The 22,429-nt window shown below is 39.9% G+C and overlaps 1 protein-coding gene across 5 annotated transcripts in view; it reads right to left on the reverse strand.

Annotated features, from left to right (window-relative positions):
* The window catches only part of elmo1 (engulfment and cell motility 1 (ced-12 homolog, C. elegans)), a 103,218-nt gene that overhangs the window by 61,521 nt on the left and 19,268 nt on the right, over positions 1-22,429 (reverse strand). For 4 of the 5 annotated variants that reach the window (XM_085148620.1, XM_085148622.1, XM_085148618.1 and 1 more), the window contains exon 2: positions 1,471-1,622. In XM_085148620.1, coding sequence (XP_085004746.1) covers positions 1,471-1,548 — 78 coding nt within the window. In that variant the 5' untranslated portion in view covers positions 1,549-1,622. Of the gene's footprint in view, positions 1-1,470; positions 1,623-12,419; positions 12,590-22,429 lie in introns of those variants that run through there. The other variant, XM_085148619.1, reaches the window with a different exon arrangement.

Below are 22,429 nucleotides of genomic sequence, written 5' to 3' on the forward strand. Positions count from 1 at the left end.
CACACACACGGGGTAGTCGCTGTTTGGGTTAATTATTTTATTAGCATGTAATCTAGCGCTGGATAGACCCCGACAATCTGCCGACATACGGCATGGCCATTATCTGTGGGCTCGTAATGGATGCGAGCTGCGTGCAGGCGAAAGCAGCTGCGACGCAGATCTACACAGAAGTGCAGTTTCAGTTTTAAAAAGCAGTGTTGTTAACTGTTGAGCATAAACATAGCAACTGCATTATGTAAATCAGTGGAATATATAGCTATGCACTGATGAGGTTTCATAGCACTTTAGCATTGCAGCTATTTAATGTTACAGTTTTAAAAAAAACAAACTATAAAACCCCCTTTACAGTCGTGGAGCTCCACCAACCACTCAAGTTGCAGTTTAGATCTATGTTTATCCAGATGCATGCAATATATCAAGTAAAGACTTGAAAGAAATTTAATAGTGAAAACACCGCAGATTGAAGAAAGAGGAAGACCACAGAGGAGATTCATGGATGTAGCAAAAAAGTTCATACAGAGGCTGGAAGAAGAGGACACTAGGGGTAGGGTGAGATAGCGGAAGAGAGTGATGGTGAAAAGAAGAAACCGAAGGCGAAGAGGGTCGCAAGATCTCCTCACGCTCCCAGGTTACGGTGTAATAATCGCCACAAACAGAACATTATGATGCTGAACGTCTTGGGTAATGGCCCAAACTGCGTGACATCACAATGATCCTTGACCACGACCATTACTTTAAGTGAACATCTGTGTCAGATGAAGCGAAACTCGCTCGAGGAGTTCCACATAATGCCTCTGACCACAGCTGTGACCATTATGTTTTACATTTTAAAAAACAGCATCACTAAGATTCATTGATATTGTAATGTGACAGATGCATAAAGCTTTAACGGAGTTTGTTTTCCATAGCAGACAATGTAAGAGTGAGATGGTTGCTCACCTGTTTTGTACATGGTGTTGTGCTTTATAACAAATCTCACCTCCAATCATATGAATATTTTTTGCTTTGACAGTGAGCTGAACAGCCCAGGTATTTACCCACAAACATCCATATTTTTTGTCACTTTTCTTAATGACAGAGCCAGCCTCTTTATATTCAGTGAAATTTCTTTAAAGCTATGTCAAAGCTGTGACTAACTGTTAAACATCTTTAATTAAGGCCACATCCTTGAGGCTAATTAGTATAATTGATGGGAACAACGCAAAAGATGCACCAAGCCCTGATCACATCCGCCCAGCCGCTCCAGAGAGAGAGACACCTACAAACATCCAAGCGATTTCATTATATACACAGCAACGGATTACTGCGCAATAATGTGTTCATACAAAACATGCACTGTGATTATGGTTTTTAAATCTGCACGGTGAGCTTCACAGACCCCAAACATTTTTTACTGGTCGTGCTGGATTTAAAGGACAGTAATGTCTGCTGGTGAGATGACGGTGTCTTTTGTTGCACTGAGGCACATACCTGGTCTATCTCCATGAGCTTGGGGAATGCCCCCGGCCACTCAATGGCCACCTTGACAATATCTGCTGGCGGCGGCATGGCTCCGAGGGTGGGGGTGAGAGCCTCACTGCCTCACACCTCTGTCAGTACTACTGAAGATGGCTCATCCAAACCTGTAGGGTAGAGTGAAGGGGAACAAAAAGAAGCAGAAAATGAGGCACATTAGTCACTGATGTTTGCTTGTGTTAGAGTTGTTGAAATTCAAAGACTATTTTAAGGCCAACAAGGACAGCGCTGAAAAATAAGACACGAGTGTAACACGAGCGCAAGCAAATGAAACTCATCTTCAGGAGAAGCTAGTGAACTGCTAAAACCAATAAGTTCACTTTCGTATAGCATTTAAATTTTTAGAGGAAGTTAGTCAACTGACCTACTTACATCAATTTACTATAATTTGTGCACCCACAAGAAAGTAAACACTCTGGCTCTTTTTATTTCGTACCAAGAAATCATCTCAGGTAAAGCTGGCCAACAACAGTGGGGGGTTTATCATCAGTACCAGTTTAAAAACCACAAATACACTGCATGCTGCTCATTAGCCCACAGCTAGGACAGGCTCTTCAGTTAAGAACTATGCTCTGCATGCTTATTCCTGCAAATACTGGCACTGAAAGTCATACGTGAATGCAGTTAAACTTCTGACTATCGCTTATGCAAACTAAGGCAGGCAGACTTTTATTTGTCCTCTGAGATCAATTTTTCCAGGGGTAGACTAATTTAAAGTTGGAGTGTGGTACATTTACATATAAATAACCATCCAATAAATTCGAGCCCTTGCCAAACAAGCTCATACAATGCTGATTAAGCCTATCAGAGCCACGTAAATCTCTCTGTATTTTGCAAAACTGGAGTTTTAAATGTGGTTACTGCAGTTACTTTCTGTACAAGAATTCAGAAGGACGTTAGAGCATTTACTCCCACTGCCAAAAGGGAACACAAAAAGTCCACACATCTGGATATATTCAAATTGTTCACTGGTGTTCGAGTCAAAATTCAACTGCTACTCTTGGTTCTATTCTCAATTCAGACATTTTTATCCAGCAGAAAAACCATAAACCACTCGGCAGCATCTTCCTGTGACTCAAGCAGTGGAACAGTTCAGTTTGAAAGTCCCTTTGGACATTTTCACATAATAGTTCCTGTAGCTTTGGAGAGAGGATGTAACTGCCACATTAAACCACATTAGCATGAACATAAGAGTCAAAAGCAAGCGGTTAAACACGTTAGTAGCGCAGAGCTTCTTCCACAGCCCTGTGCAGTAGCACTTGCTTCAAGGGGTATCCCTCCAATTTAGCATATAAAAGGTCAGTTTACTCATCATGGGGCGCATGAAACAACCTTTAAAAGATCTGAGCAATGTCTTCTGTTATTCTGGGTGAGCTCTGTCAAGTCTGAGTAAACTACTTAAGTGACATGACCCAGATATCTTAGCTTGGATTGATAAAAAGACTTGATTAGCTGCAGATTTAAAAAAAAAGCTAAAACAACAAAAGGAAAGCAGAAAAACGATGAAGCACAGATTAAAGAAGATGGATGTTAGTACTTGACTTGGGGATGGGTCACAACGTAACTGAATTTTACAATTATACCTTGAATCTGTATAAGCAACCATGTGAACCTGTAATCCTCCTTCCTGACCCCTGTCCCGGTGCACAGCCCTTCAGGGCACCAAAAACGGCATGATATCTCATAGGGCTGTTCAATATAACGATATATATCGGATGACGATAGAAAAACGTCTATCGTTTCATTTTATGCTATGGTTTGTTTCGTGGTGTCGCAAAATAAACTGTTTACGGCAATATTTTTTCATTGTTTTGATGGTCACTGTAGTGGCTATATTAGTTCCTTAAAGTTCTCTCTTTCTCGTATATTTAATATAACCACACTACAGACGGACAAGCACCTGTTTTGGTAAAACCATCGGGTGTCCGCTGTTCATTTTCCACATAAACCTTTCACAATAAAGCTCAAGATCCTGTTGAGACTTCAAAATAAACTGAATCACGTGAAAGATTATGCCGAGTATTTATGGATGAGAAGCAAAAAAGCCGTCAGGTGCTAAAAAATAAACCTTAGACACAAATGTTAGAACAGGCTTTTCCCGCAGCAAAGAAAACGGCAGCTGTTACAATTTATGTCTAAAAATGTATCGTTTCATGCATCTGTTAAAACACTGGTCTCCAGATACATGACGCCCAGCAAGTTGAGCTGCCCGATATTCACAGAATTTACAGAAAACGTAAAATTTTTGTGATTTACATCGTTATCGGACGATAGATGTCTTATATCGGGATATGAGATTTTGGTCACCCGCCGGTGGACGAGTCTCGAGTGGAAAATGTAGCATAGAAATCCCCCTAATCAACTGAGGAAGGCATCAATAATTTACCTTCTCAGCTTGTCTAAAAAACTCAGATAATCCTAGTTCCTGGTGAAGAAGTCTAATTACATATTTAATTTGAAAATGCATAATGTATAATGGCTGGCTCAGACTAATTCCTGGGAGAAAACGGCTGAGCAGAATATGGTGTTAATATAGTGTTAATACACATGGCAGAAGCACCTGTGGATGGATGACTGGAGACGTGTTTACAAACACTGACCACATGTAATCTATGCACGTGTGCATTTAAAGAGCGTGTGTTAATTTAAGGACACCGGCCTGGCGTTGCGTGTGATTCACCCCATAATAATCCGCATAGCCTTTATTCAAGGGCCCGTTGCCATGGCAGCTGCTGCATCAATAGCTTGAGATGTGGATGCATTTTCTTTTCAAACTGCATGCCCATACTCAAGTCACGTTTGTCACAACTTCACAAAAATGAGTCACTCCAGCCCTCTGCGTTGAACGAGCGTGCCTGCTGAAGATTAGAACGGTTTCTTAATGCATGTTAAATACTTTCTGATACACTTTGCCTTCAGTGATGTTCAGTAAATTAGTGTTTTGCTCCGCTTTCCAGCTCTGTAACCTTACGCAGAAAAGATAATGCCACAAAAGATGAGGAAAAACAAAATGGAAAGACAACACTGAAAGAGATCTATGTAAACATCTGGATAAACTGAATTCTTGAATCCTGCTTTTCTATTTGTTCACAAAAATGTGCCTTTTAAGAAAAGAAGAAGAAAAAATAATTTTCAGGCTCATCCTGTTTTTTTCATGTTAAAAATACATGTCCCAAATACAGGAGCCTTACTGTACTAACACATGTATGATTCATTTAGTTGCATTACACAAAGAAACTCGCATTAGTCATCTATGTACAGATAATCATCCCTCTCAAAACTGACCCAAAGTCACAGAGAGACAGAAAATGAAAGCAAGAAATCTGCTGTTCTTGAGACTGCTGTCAACATTTTTAGCCCTGATATTCCAGTGCTTTTAATGTTAGTCCACTGTTTAATTTGTCAGTTTCCTCAGGTTAAAATATCACAGCAACATTTAAGCGAAATATCTCAACAGCTGTTGGATGAAGAGCCATAACATTAGCTAAAGCTTGTACATTCACATGTTCTTCAGATGCTCCCATTTCCAAAGTTTTCCTGATTATTCCAGCACACATACAACACAGTGCATTAAAGAGCCTCATGAGATGAAGGGTACATGCTAAACGTTATCCTTTAAGGTTAACACACTATTCACAGTGAATCTAAGACTTTAAGTTGACACTGTTTTCTGCACCAACATGTTAGCATTATCTAAATATCAGGGACCCTCAACAGAACCCAGTTGGGTTTTTTTAGGTTCTAAGCCTATATTAGCTATTTGATGATATTCGATGGTACTGGCATTTATAACACCTAATAAATGAAATGTGAAAAATGAATTGGATAAGCATAAAAAAAAGGATGGCTGGATACCAGAGTGCAATGTTGGGTTTTTAAATCATCAAGTACGGGCATTAAAAATCCTATAGTGGTTTTCTCTAATCAACAATCCCCTTTTTGTCTCAAAAACACTCACAAAAAGTAAATAAGTAAAGCAGTTTATTTGAATGTAATTGTTTTGTATTGCTTTAACTAAACCTACCAGTGCAATTTCTGGGACTTCCAGTTGTAACTAAAGCCAAACAATAAAGTCCACTGGGACATATTTCTGTTGATGTTATCACAGACATAACAGGATCTGATGAGTAACATAAAACTGGAGTGCATAAATGCCAAAGATGGCGTATAGTTATAGTTTGCACCAATACTTAGGCTCAGTTCACCGAGTACCCTGCTGTGATAACACAAAGAAATAACCAAAAATTACAGGAAGATCCATTAAGTGAAGAGTTCGAGAGACTTGTTTGTACCTTAAGTCAGAGCATAAGCTCATTCTCCTGACACAGGATTTGGTTTTCCAATAAGGATGAGAAGTGTGTGCGTGTTTGTGCGTTTGTATCTGTATGTGTGTGTTCCCAGCACCTTGTCATCATCTTCCAAGAACTTCAGATGACTCAAAGATGGACTGCCTTGAGGCATATTGATTGGATATACACACATGTGCACGTACAAGGACACACACACATTATCTAAAGCTTCAATTTAATTGAGAAACACAACGTTTCAACACACATAGCACACCAGAGCTACAAGTGGTCCAGGACTCATTCGATCAACATGTTTTTCTAGCGATCGACACGCCGCGCTCCTGCAAACAGCTTCTTAGAAACAAGCTTTTCACACCAGGATTATGTCTGGCGTCCGTATATGTTTGCCTTCGTATCTACAAAAGATCATGATTTACATGAGCCATGTGGTCTGTGTATCAATTCCCTTATCTGTCACTTTGGCATCTCGCTGCAGCCTCTTTACACTGTAAATGGAACCTTGTTATCGCGCTAGCTGCTGTCACAGCTCATCATGTCAGAGCAGGTGATTTGCTGCAACCTGGTTTAGCTGAGTTTGAGTGACTGAGTGTGTTTATTTTACGCTCTGCTAGAGGGTTAAGCAGGCCAGCGGGATAAAGAGCTCATTCCATCTTTTTTTATCTTCTGGATCTGACCCCGCTTCTTTTCTCTTCTCTGCTTTTCTACCGCATCTGATGTTTTATTGCTTTCATCGACCTCTTTTTCCACTCCGTGCTCTGCTTCTCTCTCCAGAAACATATTATTTTGCAGAATTTGACCCAAATAATACATATACACTCACCGGTAGGGATGGGTATCGAAAACCGGTTCTTGTTGAGAACCGGTTCCCAGTGTTTCAATTCCTTGGAATTGTTTGCCATTTTTGCAAACGATTTCCTTATCGATTCCAGTCGCCCCGAATGACGTCACCACGTTGTGGAGCGTCGTTTACCTGGCAGGAAACACGGCGCCTAAGCGGCTCAAATGCTCAAAAGTTTGGTTTTGCTTTACGAGAATGGATGACAACAGGGCAACTTGCAATACTTGCAAAGTAGATATTTCATTTAAGGGAGGAAACACTGCAAATATACAAAAGCATTTGCTCACAAAACACACGATGACCTTAAATGAATGTCGTGTTTTTAATTCCGCTCCGGACTCGTGAATCTCAACCCAGCAGCAGCGGTAACGTTTGCACGTCCTCTCCCGTTAATGCGGCAGGTAAATAATCAACTAACAGTGCATATTATGTTAGCGCGATCTGCCTTATTACAAAACCTGCCATTACTGTGCATTTAGATGACCATGATGAGAGAGACAGACAGAGTCTGGCTCAGATGCTGGCAGTTCTCGCTGTAGTCTACCGTTAGCGTCTCCTTTCAGGCTAGGATAGACGAATGTCACCGAGCAGTGACTAAGTTTGTGGTCAAAGGTTTGCACCCATTTGCCACAGCAGATGATTTTCCGTAAGTGAATGTGTTTAATTGTAGGCAGGGACATTACTGGATATTCTTGTGTAATTGCTACAGAATAATTGATGTTATACTTTGTTATTGCTACAGAAGAATATTTATTTTATTATTTTACATTTACAATTTTTTTTTCCTGGGGACCCTGTGACACCCCATTGAAGAGCCGTAGGCTGTGGATCTCTTAAGATCTCACTGTTGGGTTTGTAAGGCCATGTTACTCCTAAATTTCTATCTTGTTCAAAGAGAAGATATAAAACAAAGTTCTAAGCTATTAGACCTTAGTGTTCTCATTTTTTAAAAAGAATCGATAAGAGAATCGATAAAGAATCGAATCGTTAAACAGAATCGAAAATGGAATCGGAATCGTGAAAATCTTATCAATACCCATCCCTGCTCACCGGCCACTTTATTAGGTACATATATTCAACCGCTTGTTAATGCAAATATCTGATCGTCCAATCAAATGGCAGCAACTCAATGGATTCAGGCATGTAGACGTGGTCAAGGAGAATAAGAATGGGGAAGAAGGGTGATCTAAGTGACTTTGAATGTGGCATGGTTGTTGATGCCAGACAGGGTGGTCTGAGTTTTTCAGAAACTGCTCAATGTTCCCTCATAACCAACTCGTGGGTTTACAGAGAATGGTACAAAAACTGAACATATCTACTGAGCAGCAGTTTTCTGGATAGTTGTTGCCAAAGGAGAGTGGCCAGACATCTTTGAGCTACAGTTGCTCAAATAACCACTGAAGGTATGCAGAAGAGCATCTCTGAACGCACAACGTCAAATCTTGAAGCAGACGGGCTGCAGGGCAGAAGACCACACCGGGTGCCCCTGCTATCAGCTGAAAGCAGTGTTTAAGAACAAAGAAAAACTGGGAAATTTGCACAAGCTCATCAACAGAAGATGAAAAAAAAATATATACTGACCGGTCTGAGGATTTCTGTCACAACATTCAGAATGTAGGGTCAGAATTTGACATGGTACTGTAAGTCGAGGACCAGAAAAGCCTTATTGGATGCTCTCTTTTTAATTCTCTTGGTGCAATCTTCATATTTACACGTTGTATTCAGCACCATGACTCTTATACAATGAACCCACAGTCTAACTGTTCCAGAGTCAAGCACAAAGTTATTGTAAGCTTTGAAAGTACATGTGTGCAATTAATCTGTCCTTATACACTCGCCCACCTGCTGTTACCAGGAGGCATTTAGTGCTGGGTTAGGTTACAGTATCTATCTTCCCCATGATTACATATAAACAGAAGAAACTAGAGCCTTGTTGATACTGGAATTTTGGAGAGGGTACCAGTTTTCTTTAGAGAGAGAATATTATTTAATTTAGGTAAAAAAGCAGAGAAAAGAATTATGACTGTTTTGCTTTTGAACATTATTTAAACCCAAATAAATGACAAATACAAAAAAAGACTGAGACTGTGAAATTATATTCATTTATGCATCTTTCCATTTATAAGTTTAAATTAATCATATAGTCCAATAAACAGTTTATTATTGTGTGATTCTGTCACCTGCCAGAGGTAGAAATTAAGGAACAAAGCCATCAGTAAAGAGAAGAGAGATGATGACAGCAGAGGAAACAGAGGGGAGAGAAATCTTGTGTTTTGTTAGGCAATACTAGGTTTCACCTCAATAATTCATGATGTGTAATAGGAGGGTCCCACAATCTGTGGAGGGACGAGGGGAGGGGGAGGGTGAAGGTGAAGGCAAGGGAACATGAGTAGGAACAGAGGTAGGAAGGCTACGAGAAGCTACGTAAATGAAAGTGGGGCCGACAGCGTGTCAGAGAAAGTTAAAGTGAAGGGTACTGATAATAAATAGAAAGCCAGAGAAAATGTAATAAAAAACAGAAATAAAGCAAAAAAGAAAGTAAATCAGCACATTATAGACATCTGAGAAAGTAGAACAAAAGAAAAGGAGAAACAGAGGGTTAAAAATAGAAAGACAAGGGTTATCGCATCATATGGACGTATCAGACCGCAGGATGACTTGTGCTAGAGTATGGTGAGACTGGGCTGCTCCAAGAAACTTTCTGTGAGAGCGTCAATGTTGTGACAGAGACCACGAGACGGCACTTTTTAAACACCGTGATGTGTCGCCTAGCAACACTTGATGAACGTCAGAAGCCTTTAACACATTTACCCAAGTGTCGCTCTCAAACTCGGACATTTAAGTGGCATTTAAAGCAGCATGACCTGAGGAGGCTGTTATGTGCAAACACCCTCACCCAGGATCTGGACTGGGCACATTAGAAACTGGGACTGTTGTGGAGGGCCGAACCCTAGGAAAATAAGCCCCCATCCCCGCATTACACAGTCTGATTGGGTAACACTTTTACATAGTTTTTATTTGGTTATTAAAGTCTGGTTCAATACACAGTTTAATAATTAATGCATTTACCTTTTTCTTTAAAAAAAAAGAAATCATTTAAAGTTGTAAAAAATGTAGCCAAATTTCTCCACTCTCTAAGACAACTCTCTATTTGACTCATCTTACTAGTCACGATTGTAACAAGTTTCTTAACTGCTCATCATTATAACTTCAACCTCTTACAACTTACATAATGGAGATCTGTTATCATTCTGTGGTTCTACTGGAGTTCAAAGAAGTCCCCATTTCTTTTACTAGGCCTTGGCACAGCACATCACTTTATCGTCTGACCAGCTCCTGGTTTGAGAGTCATTCCCACTACCTTTCAGCCACATTTATTCTGATTGGCTGACCCTTGTCAAAAGAAGGCTTGAACAGCAGGTGGGTGGAGCTTGACCGATTCCAATTTATTAAACTTATCAGCAAATAGCTGGTACGTGACATATAATATCGTCGTGGTCTTTACTGCGCTCACTTTCATCATACAAAAGAGCAGAAAGGGTCTGATTGGAGCGGTCTGAAGCAGGGATTACCTGCATATGCTGAACAGTATTAATTATGCTTCTGGAAAACTTTAATATGCCACTGTCGCATAACTAAAAATGTTCAACATGGAAAACCAAACGTGCAAGTACTAACAAGACCTTTTTATCCCCCTATATCCACAAAGACCAAGCAAAACGCAATGTAAATGTAAAAAATCCTATCATAACACATCTGGTCACCCAAGCTCTTGTGTGCCTGAAGTGTGTCTGCACCACAAGGTTTCACGGTATCATGTGAACTATTGGTGTGGGAGAGGTTTCATGTTTATTGCTTTCGCATGACAGCTTCAAGAATTGTATATGGAGAGATCAGTAACTTTGTCTTTGTGTGGGTGTGTCTGTATTAGTCTGTGTGCTGGCTGGATTTCAAAAGAACCCCTTCAAGCTCTTCATCTGATGCCTCTACAAAGGGCCCGCCTAGCTGCAGGGGTTAGTGTCTGTGTGTGTGTGTGTGTGTGTGTGTGCGTGTCTTCAAAAAGACCACCATCTTTTATTTGAGTTGAGACAAAAGGCCAAAGTCGTGCTGCAGAGGACCTAGAGTTATTGTCGCTCTAAAGGTGACATCTTTACACATCTACACACACAGCAGATCGTCACGTTACACTTATTGTGAGCGTACATACAAAACACACCCTGTAGTTAAGGTAGATCAACTATAAACACCATCTGATGCTTCATGTTCCAAATATGTTACTTTAACTTGATATGATTTAATTAACGATACAGAAGTGTGCATAATAGTAGTTATTACAGCTCAGTTACATTTGCGCTATTACTGCTGGCATAAATTAAACACTTCAACCATTTAGGAGGTTGGAGAAAAAAAAAAACAGAAAACTTGCCTGGCTGGGAATCACTGATGAATAGAGTATCAACACAAAACAGAGCACAGTCCCAAGAGCCATGAAAGGCATAACAGCAAGAGTACACTTAATCTTAAAATCTTCATGCTTATTTAGTTGTTTTCCCATTCTTCCACAACACACGTATACCTAACACCAAGTCGACAGGAAAAACCACTGATTGGAAGACAAAGGGCTGAGAAAAAGGCTTCAAATAAAGGACAAAGACATAAAGGGTAAAGCTAGGGACAGGGTTGAGAAATGTGGCATCAAGATTCAAACAAACAGGAAGCGCCACGTTCTGAGGGACTTTGCATACCAGCAAGACAAAGAAAACAACCTAGCCAAGTCATTATTTAAAAATATTTTTATTATTTAATAGACCATTTTCTGAAATTTCTAAAGTCTCTGTGCGACCCATGTGCCTCTCAGCGGGCCTCTGTGTCACAAACTGCCTTCGCTCACACAACACTAGCAGGATATCCTGTCAAAGGTCGCTACCAGCTGCTCGTAACAACTCTCAGCAGCAGCCAGCCAATCTCTTTCAAGGCAGTTATGCCGCTAACACCAAGCTGACTTTTGCATTTATGAGTTTACATGTGCCACTCAATATACTATCTCTATGTTTTTTTTAACATAAATCTACACACACAAGAAAAGAAATGAGCATAGAGCTATGATGCAACACCAAACACAGAACAAACATAGCCTAAGTATAGCGCTCGGAGCAAGAGCAAGCTGGCAAATTAAGGTAAACAAGTGAATCAGAAACAATTAGAGGTACTTGGATGATATTCTCTAAAACAAAGTAATAAAAACACTGAAATTATTAGTGATGAGGAGACAAAAAAAACAGAGACAGAGAAATGCAAAATTAGGCCCCAAAGCACAAAACGAATCCTTAATGTTTATCGTGAGGGAACATTCATATTGCCAAGTAATTACTTTCCAATGCAGCAGATTTATCAGCTGGGTAAGTATACACTTTCTTCAATCCAAAATCATAAACTACTGACACCACATTTCCATCCCACCAAATTACGAGGCCACAAGGCTCAGCCGTCTTTAAACTCGTCCGTTCTTTGACAGGGCAATTCTTCTTTGGTTTGCTGGAGGAAAACCCACGCAAGTTCCCTGTTCTTGGAACAGACATACCAAGACTTTTACCACTCCAGACGGCAAACATCCTACCGCACAATGGCCGTGCTTAAGGAGGTGGCACACTGGAGATTAAAGGAGGCAGGGGAGCACACGGAGCCACACCCTGAGGCCTACTGCATCCTGTGTAGCCTTTTAAAGAGTGAAAAGTACTGAAGACTTGAGGACTCACCCGCAAGACATCCACCAGTACTCTTAGCTTTCTTCCCAATCAACCTGCTTCTTGTGCATGCGACTACAATAACAGGATGGAGAGCGCGACTTCGGTGTGACAATCTGCCTCCAAGTAAAGTGACTTCAGCATCACAAGCCACAAACAAAAAGTTCACCACGGTCTGTGCAGTGCTTCGCCTGAGGCAAAAGAACAACCGACAGAGTGCTGAGACAGAAGGAGGAAGTAGAGGAAGTAGGCGTTTTTCGAGTGAGGAGGAAACAGGTCTGTCTGTTAGACAAAAAAAGCGGTAAATTCAAAGATAAGACGACAACAGCCGAGAAAACTTAAAGCTCACATGCAAGGAAAGACAAACAATGCATCTGTTTCAAGCCTAGGAATTAAAAACACACTCAGTGAGGTGACTGGACTACTTATGGGTAATTATAGCTTATGAATATGCCATCAGTGCCCCCCTACTCCAGCTCCACTGTGTTAGTCTAAACTGTTGAAGCCTTAATAGCCATCTACAAGCACAACAAATTAAGCCCGAGACTTATTCTGCGTGTAATATGTCAGAGTAGACAGCTAACCTATCAGTGACATTTAGCACGCCAAAAATAAAGAGCGAGGTTCGCCCTTGTTCGAGAGCCAAGCTGCTGCTGCATCTAAAATGTTGGCATTAAAACATGGACTGAGAGTAACGATGAATTCATGTATGGATTCAGATATCATCAACCAGTACAGCTCACACTTTCACTTCCACCTCTCGCTCCCCCTAATTACCACAGTCTGCAACAACAGAGTGACTCAGATGGTTTATACTGTCACAAAAGATCGCTGATCATCAGGCCAAACGCCTAAATTAAACATTTACAGCTTGTGCAAGACGATGACATCTTCATCTCCAGCTGAGAGCTCAACAGGCCATCTGTGCAAGCGACACATACAAAAAACAGATGTTTGCTCCACCCAGGCTGAGGTCAACTTTGGTTAGATTCAGCCCCATAAATACAAACAGTCGTGACTCTCGGTTCTTCCAGCGAGCCTCCGAAAGGCGAGCGTCCAAGCGGGAAAACATTTCAGCTCAGCCACAGCGGTGAAAACAAAACATGCCAATTGAAATATATCATATCCTCATTTAAGTCTTTCATGTTCCAAGACACGGAAATATGAGCAAGATGACAGGCCTGCATGCGAAATGAGCAGTCATGTGATCGGCCGTGCCGTCAGAGCCAAACTTGGAAACTGTCCTGACCTGGGGAAGTGAAAATATTTAGAGGACCTATGTCCTGGCTATAGAGCTAAGAATATCTGGGTTATATACTCCGACTGTCAGCAAACTGCGACAGAGGGACGAAAGCTAGCAAAGAGAGAAGCACGCCAGAGCTTTATTAATCTGTCCAAACTATCTAAACTCCTCCTTGAATGTCCTGACTTTGTAGTCGCTTTAAGTTCTCATGATTCATCCAGGATGCTACGACATATCTGTCGAGGTTGGCGAACGTGACATTTCTTCCATGTCACCATCTGCTCACTAAAACTCAAAAACTGTACAACACTACTGAAGAAATTACACCTCCCCATTCTTTCAGAGTTAAAAGTCTTATGATCTGAAGTCAAACTCTAACGAGCTCATTTAGGCATATTTCCACAAATGCAATTAATATGCATATCCCTCACAAAAAGTCTAAACCTACACAACCTCAAAAAAAAGGAAGAAAAAAAGAGAGGAAAAAACCCACAACGAGGTGGAAATATTTATGCTCGGACCTTTCTGAGCATGTGGACAGACAGCATTTCAGTAAACTATTTTGTGCAAGTGTTTTGAGATGTTTACGCAATGATGAAGAAGGATTTAAGCCACCCGTAAACGTTCCTCGTTCACAGAGAACAGAACAGAAAAGGCGCTAACACCCAAAATTTAAGCATGTAAGTGACGAGGGGGTTGATACTCAAAACTTTTGATTGACCTGCTGCAATGTTTAAACATACATTTTTTTTTGGTTAGTTGATTTTATGATCTCTGTGTTAGATCTGAAATGTGTTGAGTTTATCCAAAAGCAGCAGACTGACTGAAGCAGTCTCGTCTGTTTGTGGCTCTAGTCTTGGGCTATTCAGCCTTAGCTGGTTTTTGTACGGTGCTGTGCAAACGTTTCAAGCCCCCCCCACTTCTTTCTATTTTACTTTAAAAGAGCCAAAAGCTCTTGAAATTCTTTTAAAAAGTGGTCTTGAGCAATAGTTCTGCAGACTTTCAGATAGTCTTTTTTACTCACTTTGACATTGACATTAAACTGACATTGACCATTGTCAGTTTAATGTTGTGAGGTTTTTTTTTGTTTGTCTTTTAAATTAAGCCACTTAACACTGAAGCACATCAGAGCACATAACTCCACGGGATGAGCTAGTTTTGTGTCTATCTTTGGGGACTTTTGTAACTAGCAGCCTATCACATAGACATTTATTTTTTCCCACTTTTTTACCCGAATTTACTAACAGTCTCAAAAATAACAATGTTTCACAGGCATAAAATAGTATTTTTACACCAAAAAGGTGATTCCCAAAGAGCTATTATTAAAAAGTTTGCACACTTAAAAAACTTGGATGTTTTCAGATGGTTTGCAGAGCGCAAATCAATAATTTTGAGGAAGCTGGACAAATGGAGGACAAAAGAAGAAGTAACTATAAATAACTGTTTATACCAGACGAACAGTAGCTGAAAGTCATGTCCTTAAAAAAAGGGGAAAACCCAGTGAAGACCTGACACCAGATACATGTGGCCCTTCATTTGATCTGTGCACTGAAGCCTCATCAGAAATATGTCAGGGGAAGGGAAACAGGCAGAAAATGATGAGGTATGCTAAATTACACAAGAACTGAACTGAAAATCAACAGCAACAAGTCTTATGGAGTAATGAAACCAAGTTTGAACTGTCTGATTCCAATTGTCACCGGTATATATGGAGGTGATGAAGAGTTTACATGCATGAATATGATCCCAAACACACAGAGACTGCAGAAAAAGCATAGCTGGATATAAAAACACACACTGAAACACTATCAGTCATGGATTGGTCTCCCCAGAGCCCCGACCTCAACATTATTTAAGCAGTGTGGGATCATCAGGATGGAGAACAGAACAAAAAGCAGCCAACATCCAAAGAAAAGCTTTGACTGTCCTCCATGAAGCCTGGAGAACTATGGACTAGACTTTTGCTGAGTACTGTGAGAGCTTAAAATCAGATATTACTCAACAGAAAAACAAAGAATTTGGCATATTAGAATACTAATAATTTAAAGCTGATTGTTTCATTTACCAGCTATGCTGACCAATTTCTGAAAAGTAAACAGAAGTTTTCACATACATAGCAGCAAGATGTTGATTAACAACAACACATGGGCAAATATTCAAAACAAGTGTTACTGTTTATAAAATTCAGGAGCTGGATATCAGTCAGCAGCTCTATGACCATGGCCTAGATAAACACTGTGGATGCACTTCTTTCTACATGGTTGTAGATCAAAGCGTTAACTGAAAATCTAAAGCAAATGCAGGTTTTAAATAAAGTCAGGAAGGTGCTGACGTCATCCAATGGACTGGTGTTTCAAAAGCTTCCTTTCTTATTCACAGACTTTCTCTCTCTTTTTTAAACATAAAATGAATCAGCACATTCCCACATTGTGCTTGCAGAGGAGGTTGTCAGGCCAAGATAATTCCATAACACTTCGGGGGTTCATCTATTATTCAAAGCCACATCCACACTTATTCCACTTAAGAAGAGTAACACGTTTCACTTGCATGATCAAACTACAGCCGTAAATGAACACAAGCTATTAGCCTGCAAAAAAAAAAAGAAAAAGAAAAAGAGGAAAGTCCTGGGGTTTGAACGGGGCACTGAGAAAGACAGACTTCCTGCTTTAGACTCTAAACTAGATAAAATGCAAAGAGAGATAACCTGTAATGAAGTTATCGTGCACCAGTAGACCATTCTTACTGGACAAAGAAATGAATTACATCTTGCCAGTCCATATCATCATTAACAATGCTCCATGCATGCATATGCTAGGTCTGTAAACCATCAAGATAAACAATAATCTACAGTTACGCGATGACAGCGTCAATCAAAGTAATGTTATTAGAACACAAAAATATAGTCGTCATTATTTTCTAAAAATGACGCTTTTAAAGCAGTGTGTCATCAACCGATTAGACCACAGAGAATATTGAGGGTGGAGATGAGACGGAGGCAGACGATCTGCTGTGGTGGTGACCCCTAAAGTGACCCGCCAGAAAAAGAAGCAGAAGCAGAAACAGCAACAGTCTGCAAAACCACAGAAGCAAAATTAATAGGAACAAAAATTTCGACAGCAGCTCCTTAATTGGTCCAAACACAACTGGACGTATTTTAATGCAGAAAATGTCAAATGTAAATACAGTGTTTTAGCTGAGTTTCACTGCCCAGTTTTGTGCAAGTATCCACGTATTATCCTATGAATAACAATGACTGGAACATCGTTGCACACGCTAATGTGCTGCTGACTCCTTGCTTGTCTGACAGTAGTAATAGCACACAGGTTCAGGGGCAATTGACTTAACCAGTGTGTGCAGAACACCAGACAGGTGTACTGTAAACCCAAATAATCTAAATACCAATTAGAAGTGGGTTTTTTTGTTTGTTTGTTTGTTTTTTTGCTAATTCAGTCTAAGTGTGTGCATCTTGGTCCTGTGATAGATGAGTGATAAGTCCAGGGTGTACTCTGCCTTGATAGAACAGCTGGAATAGTCTCCAGCCTTCCTGCAACCCTGGACCGCATAAGTGGAAGGAAATGGACGGATGGATGGATGTCTTGTGTCAGTAATGTGTAGTCAGGAAAGCATTCAGCTCTTTTATCTAAACACAGTCAGGCTGAGAAAAATATGCATGCAAGCACTTACTGCACTTAATATGATCAAGAAAGACAGGAAGATGTTTGTCTGCTAGAGTCTGCACTTATCTATTAATATTGCAGCGTGCATGTCAAGGAAGCTCAGAGCTTGCAGTTCATAATTATGCTTGTTCTGTTTTCATGACTGTTTTATGTTTGTTCCATTATGCTTACAGTTTATTTTCTCAGGCTTTATTTACTCCCTTCATGTGAAAGTGAGCAGTGACACCATGGGTGCATTGGGGTTTTTGATTATCAGCGTGTTGACACAGATAAGAGTCTTATGCGACTGAAATGGAGGCAATTCGGCTTCTTTTTTAGGTTCACATTTCATTCATTCTAAAAACTGATAGAGCCCCGGGTATTTAACCCATAGTGGGCTTCTCCTCTTGGAGGTTGCCCTGTTCACACCTCTCAGTGATACAGGCAGTGCCATGACCTGGATGACTGACAACCCACATGCAGATAAGAGACTGCAGAGTGAAGCTCTGCTCAATTTGATAATAAAGTCTTATGGGGCAAATCTCAAGCTATCGAGAAAAGGTCACCACTAAAGCCTTATGCAAATACATTTAATAACCGGTATTCTCATTTTAATATAAGTAACTGTAAGTAAGTGCCCACTATTATTTAAATTAACAGGGTTACTGTGACACAAAGGAAGAAATTATTACACATTGAGCTTAGTTAATATTAAAACGTTTATTTGTGTCAATTTTTAAGCTCAAAATGAGAAAGGTCAAATATTTATGTTAACTAAAAGTTTCTTAAACTCTGGCGTAATTGAAACTCACTTGTACACTATTGTTTTGTGTATAATGATAAATTGTTTTAATTGCCCATATCGTTATCAGTCTGCAAAATGCTGCAGTCAGCATTCTTCACAGACCATCAGTCACTCTAACATCTGCCCTTTCTCTATCTGTAAATGCATGAAAAAAAAAATAAAACAGTTACATTTTAATAATGCAAATGGCTCAGGCGCTTAACCCATGCCAACTTTAAACTGAGGATGAAAAGGCAATGTTAGAATTTAAGAAAGTAAGTCATGCACTGTACTGCAAATAGCAATAACAACAGGGACACTGCTGTCAGTGCACTAACTGAACAAGGCTAACACAGCTTATCATATGAAGGCTCAGTTACACAGGTCTGGAGACTGGCCAGTGATCTCCCGGTAACCTCTGGTTGTCAGGAAAAAATCTGTTTTTCCCAAACGGTTTGCAAGTGGTTGCTGGGTGTCACTGGGTGAAATTGGTGGCAAACAGGGTGGCAGTTCTGGTTTGTGTTGCAGTTTTTTAAGTTTACTTACCACTTGGTGGTTGGTTAGCGTTTGTAGACAAACTGGTGTCACAACCGCATCAATCAGTCTAGCAACCAGAGCAACTGCAAGGAGATTTTTGGTGCAGCACTGTATACCTCTTTGCAATCAAGTTCATCAAGGAGCTACCAGCAACCACTCAACAACTGGTTGGGGATTTAACATTTTGCTCTGATTCTTCCTTCCCATGATTATACTTTTAAACACAACTCTAAAACATAGACAAACAAATGAGAAGTGGCCCAATAACAGATGCAAAAAGTTGCTATGTATGTACCTTCATCTTTTTACCAATGTAATGAGTAATGACTGAATGTATTTATTTATCTAATTATATCAGGTGTTTACAGCATCCATGCATCATAAAGCGCTGAGAAGTGAACAGACAAATATGGTGACCCACTGATCATGAATGAGGTTCATCACTACTGTGTGATCAATCTAAATGGAAAGTGTGATATTTTAGGATATGTAAGCGCTTATGAAACATGAACTGCATCATCAAAAATACCCCTGTGTGTATATTTAAATCAGCACTTACAGTGCGCGTTGTCAAGGGTGTTGCATAAGGTGACTATTACACGTTGTTTTTTTCCCTTACTGATACACAATAGGCGATGTACTCTGTTCAAACACAATCCCTTTTCTCTGTAGATTTAAAAATAACATGCCATCCTTGCCCATTACATAACTCAATATCAGTCAGCACCAAGGTCGGCGGCGAGAGCTTTAAAACAGAAAAGAGGCGTGCAATTAGGTGTTTACCCCGGAAGCCTTTCCACTGCTGGCTACAGGAAAAAAAGTGTGTGCGAGAGTGTGAGAGGGACCTTCTGCTCTTGGGCTTCTTAGCAGCCTTTCCAGGTCAAACACCCAGTCTCCACAGCTTATTTATTCCAAACAGAACAGAACAGTAGGACTGAGTTATGGAAATACTTTGTGATCCAATATTGTCTTTAAAACTAGATCCAAACTTGTAATCTGTCGCAGCGGTAGGAAACATTAAGTTTGCTGGGATCCAGCTGGGTTGAAACCCATCAGTGTGCCGGATTGTTACCACTGCTGACGTGTGCAATCAGCAAAGAGACCTTAACGTCTACTTTAGTGGAAGGCAGGCTTAGACCCTTAGTAATAATAACGGGATGCATGCTTAGAATTATCATAAAAACACAGTACCATCACAAATTCCTCCAAAGAAAATTCCGCATACTCAACCAGTGGTCGGTTCAGACTTTACCATCGGGATTTTTAAACGGACCTCAATGAAATCCTGAGGTTGATAACAGCGGTTTCTGAACCTTAAATTACCTCAGCTAGAGATTCTGGTTAAAGAGATAAAAATGACAGTTATGCTATGCATGTCTCCAGTCTCCAGTGGCTGGTCTGGCTGTAGGCCCGCGGGGTCTGGGGTGTAATCAGCTTACATATTTTGGACTGTTAGAATGAAGCAGGAAAGAGGGGGCTGGATACTTAAAGGGACAGATTGACTACTGATGTGACTACATTTATAATCATAACAGTAGAAATGGCTTTAGGTAAGGTATTCAAATGCACAAGCACTATTTAAATGTCATGTTCTAAATATATTTATTAGAAATAAACGGCTCCACAGAAAACTCACGGGGTGTAAGCAAAGAAAGGAGGCTTATAATCTCAAACCTTTGATGTTGAACAAACCCTGACAATGGTGCCGACTGACTTTTTACAGTATGTAATAATTGCAGCACAGACATATAACAAGTTATTTATTTCAAGCTAACTAACGGCTTAGTGAGACAATATAAGATAAAGCACTCAAAGACCTAAAGAAACTGAAATCTATGGGAGATAGAAGACTGTTTAAAAACTTATTTGGGGAAAATTCAGTGAAGTCACTATGCTGTGTTTATTAGAGTTGACTTGTCAGTATATAGATGCAGTTCATTTAGATAAATCACTTTACAATAACGGCCCAAATGTGATACCATGATGACTACCAAGTGGGGAGTAGGGATGTCTTCATAACAGAAATTTAGTAGTTGGGACTAGAGATGGACCGATCCGATATTACGTATAGGTATCGTCCAATACTGACGTAAATTACTGGATCGGATATCGGAGAAAAATAAAAAAAAATGTAATCCGATCCATTAAATATCAAAAAAGGACCTCACAAAACTTGCGACATGGCGTAACTCGGCTCATAACCGTAGCACATCGCAGCAGTACAGGTCACGTGATAGAGCAGCTGTGTGTATTTGTAGCCTCACTAGCAATCCGGCATTTCATCTCCGAGGAAGTTATCCCAGAGTGAAGTAAAGCAAGTGTGTAAGTTCATCTCTGAATGTTTGTAAAGCATTCCCACGTTAAGCTTAACAACCGATATATGGAGCGACTGCCTCTTCTCTTTCTCTCTCCTGCTGCTACTTCAATCATGAAACTGCTTAATGATCAGCTGATCGGCTTTTGTGTCTCTCTTGTTTGTTTATTGCCCACTTTGCACCAGAAAGAGGAAACCAGTGGCTGAACAACAGCAGCACGTTTAACCTTGATAAGCTGTTGTTAGAATTTATTTAATATTACTTTCTACACCAGGATCCTTTTCTATGTAGCTGACGGCTGGTAACTGTGCAGGGGTGGATCTAGCAAAGTTTAGCCAGGGGGGCCGATAGGGCATTAACAGGGAAAGGGGGGCACAAAGACATACTTTTCTTTCTTATTCTCATTTAAAATGTCTAGCTTTTAATAAATAATTATCCGAATCTTACACCCAAAGTTTTAATTTGATGTAAAAAGTATAGAAGTCCATTACTGTATATAGTAACTATCAAGTCTAATATACCCTAGTAAGCTAGTACTTTTTCCTTTGGGAAGGTACGATCTGTGCAGTCTGCAATTCTGTTGAAGAAAGATGTTGAATCTATTTAATTATTCTTGAAAAATAACTGATTTCTGTGTATTTTTTTTCCACACTGCATCAAATTATAGTTGATAACGTCAATTAAGCATCATGAGGTGGAGGGTGGGTGGTTCCCTATTTTTTATTTTTTTTGCTGGGAGTTTTAGAACCCTATTAGTTAGGTTGCTTAATATTTCTGCTAAGTACTCTTTAAAATACTATGCTAATATTATATTTTGTTGACAGGACACTGAATGAAATGTTTGGATAGTTGCTGAGTAGCCTACTATAGTTACTACAAGGCACAATGTTAGTTACATTACATCAGGTTAAGTATTACACGTTAGCCATTGCAAACATTTGAGCCTATCCAACATCTAACAAAAATGGTTAGGTATATTTCAGAATTACACAAGAAGGATAATACTTTGGATGCTGTTAGTGTATTTAGACCATGTGTCGTTCAGTTTCTCAAGCCAGCCAAACTCGTATTTGTATGATCGTATTTTATAAATGTGAGTTTACATTAGTGAATTAGGTGTACTACAATTATGTTGCAGCAATCACAGCAGTATTACCAAATGTGACCAATGACCATTTTCTAACTCTCTCATATCAAAAGAAAGAACAGATAAACCAGCCCCAACTCCCGTTCCATCACATGTAAATCTAATACAAAATATATTCTTTTGTCTTTCTCTGTCTTTTACATTTTTAAAAACTGAGGTAAAATAAACTTTTGGCTCAAAAATAAAGAAATAAATCAAAAAACCACTGTGGAAACGTAAATGTCCGTTCGCTGTTAACAAAACCAAATATGAAATCTCTTCTTCAGCGCCATAAAAATGTGTGTAACAGTTGCCAAAGCAACAACTGTGTGTGATGAAGAAAAGCATTAAAGTGCAATGC

This window comes from Neolamprologus multifasciatus, chromosome 22, assembly GCF_963576455.1.
Source record: "Neolamprologus multifasciatus chromosome 22, fNeoMul1.2, whole genome shotgun sequence".
Lineage (NCBI taxonomy): Eukaryota > Metazoa > Chordata > Actinopteri > Cichliformes > Cichlidae > Neolamprologus > Neolamprologus multifasciatus.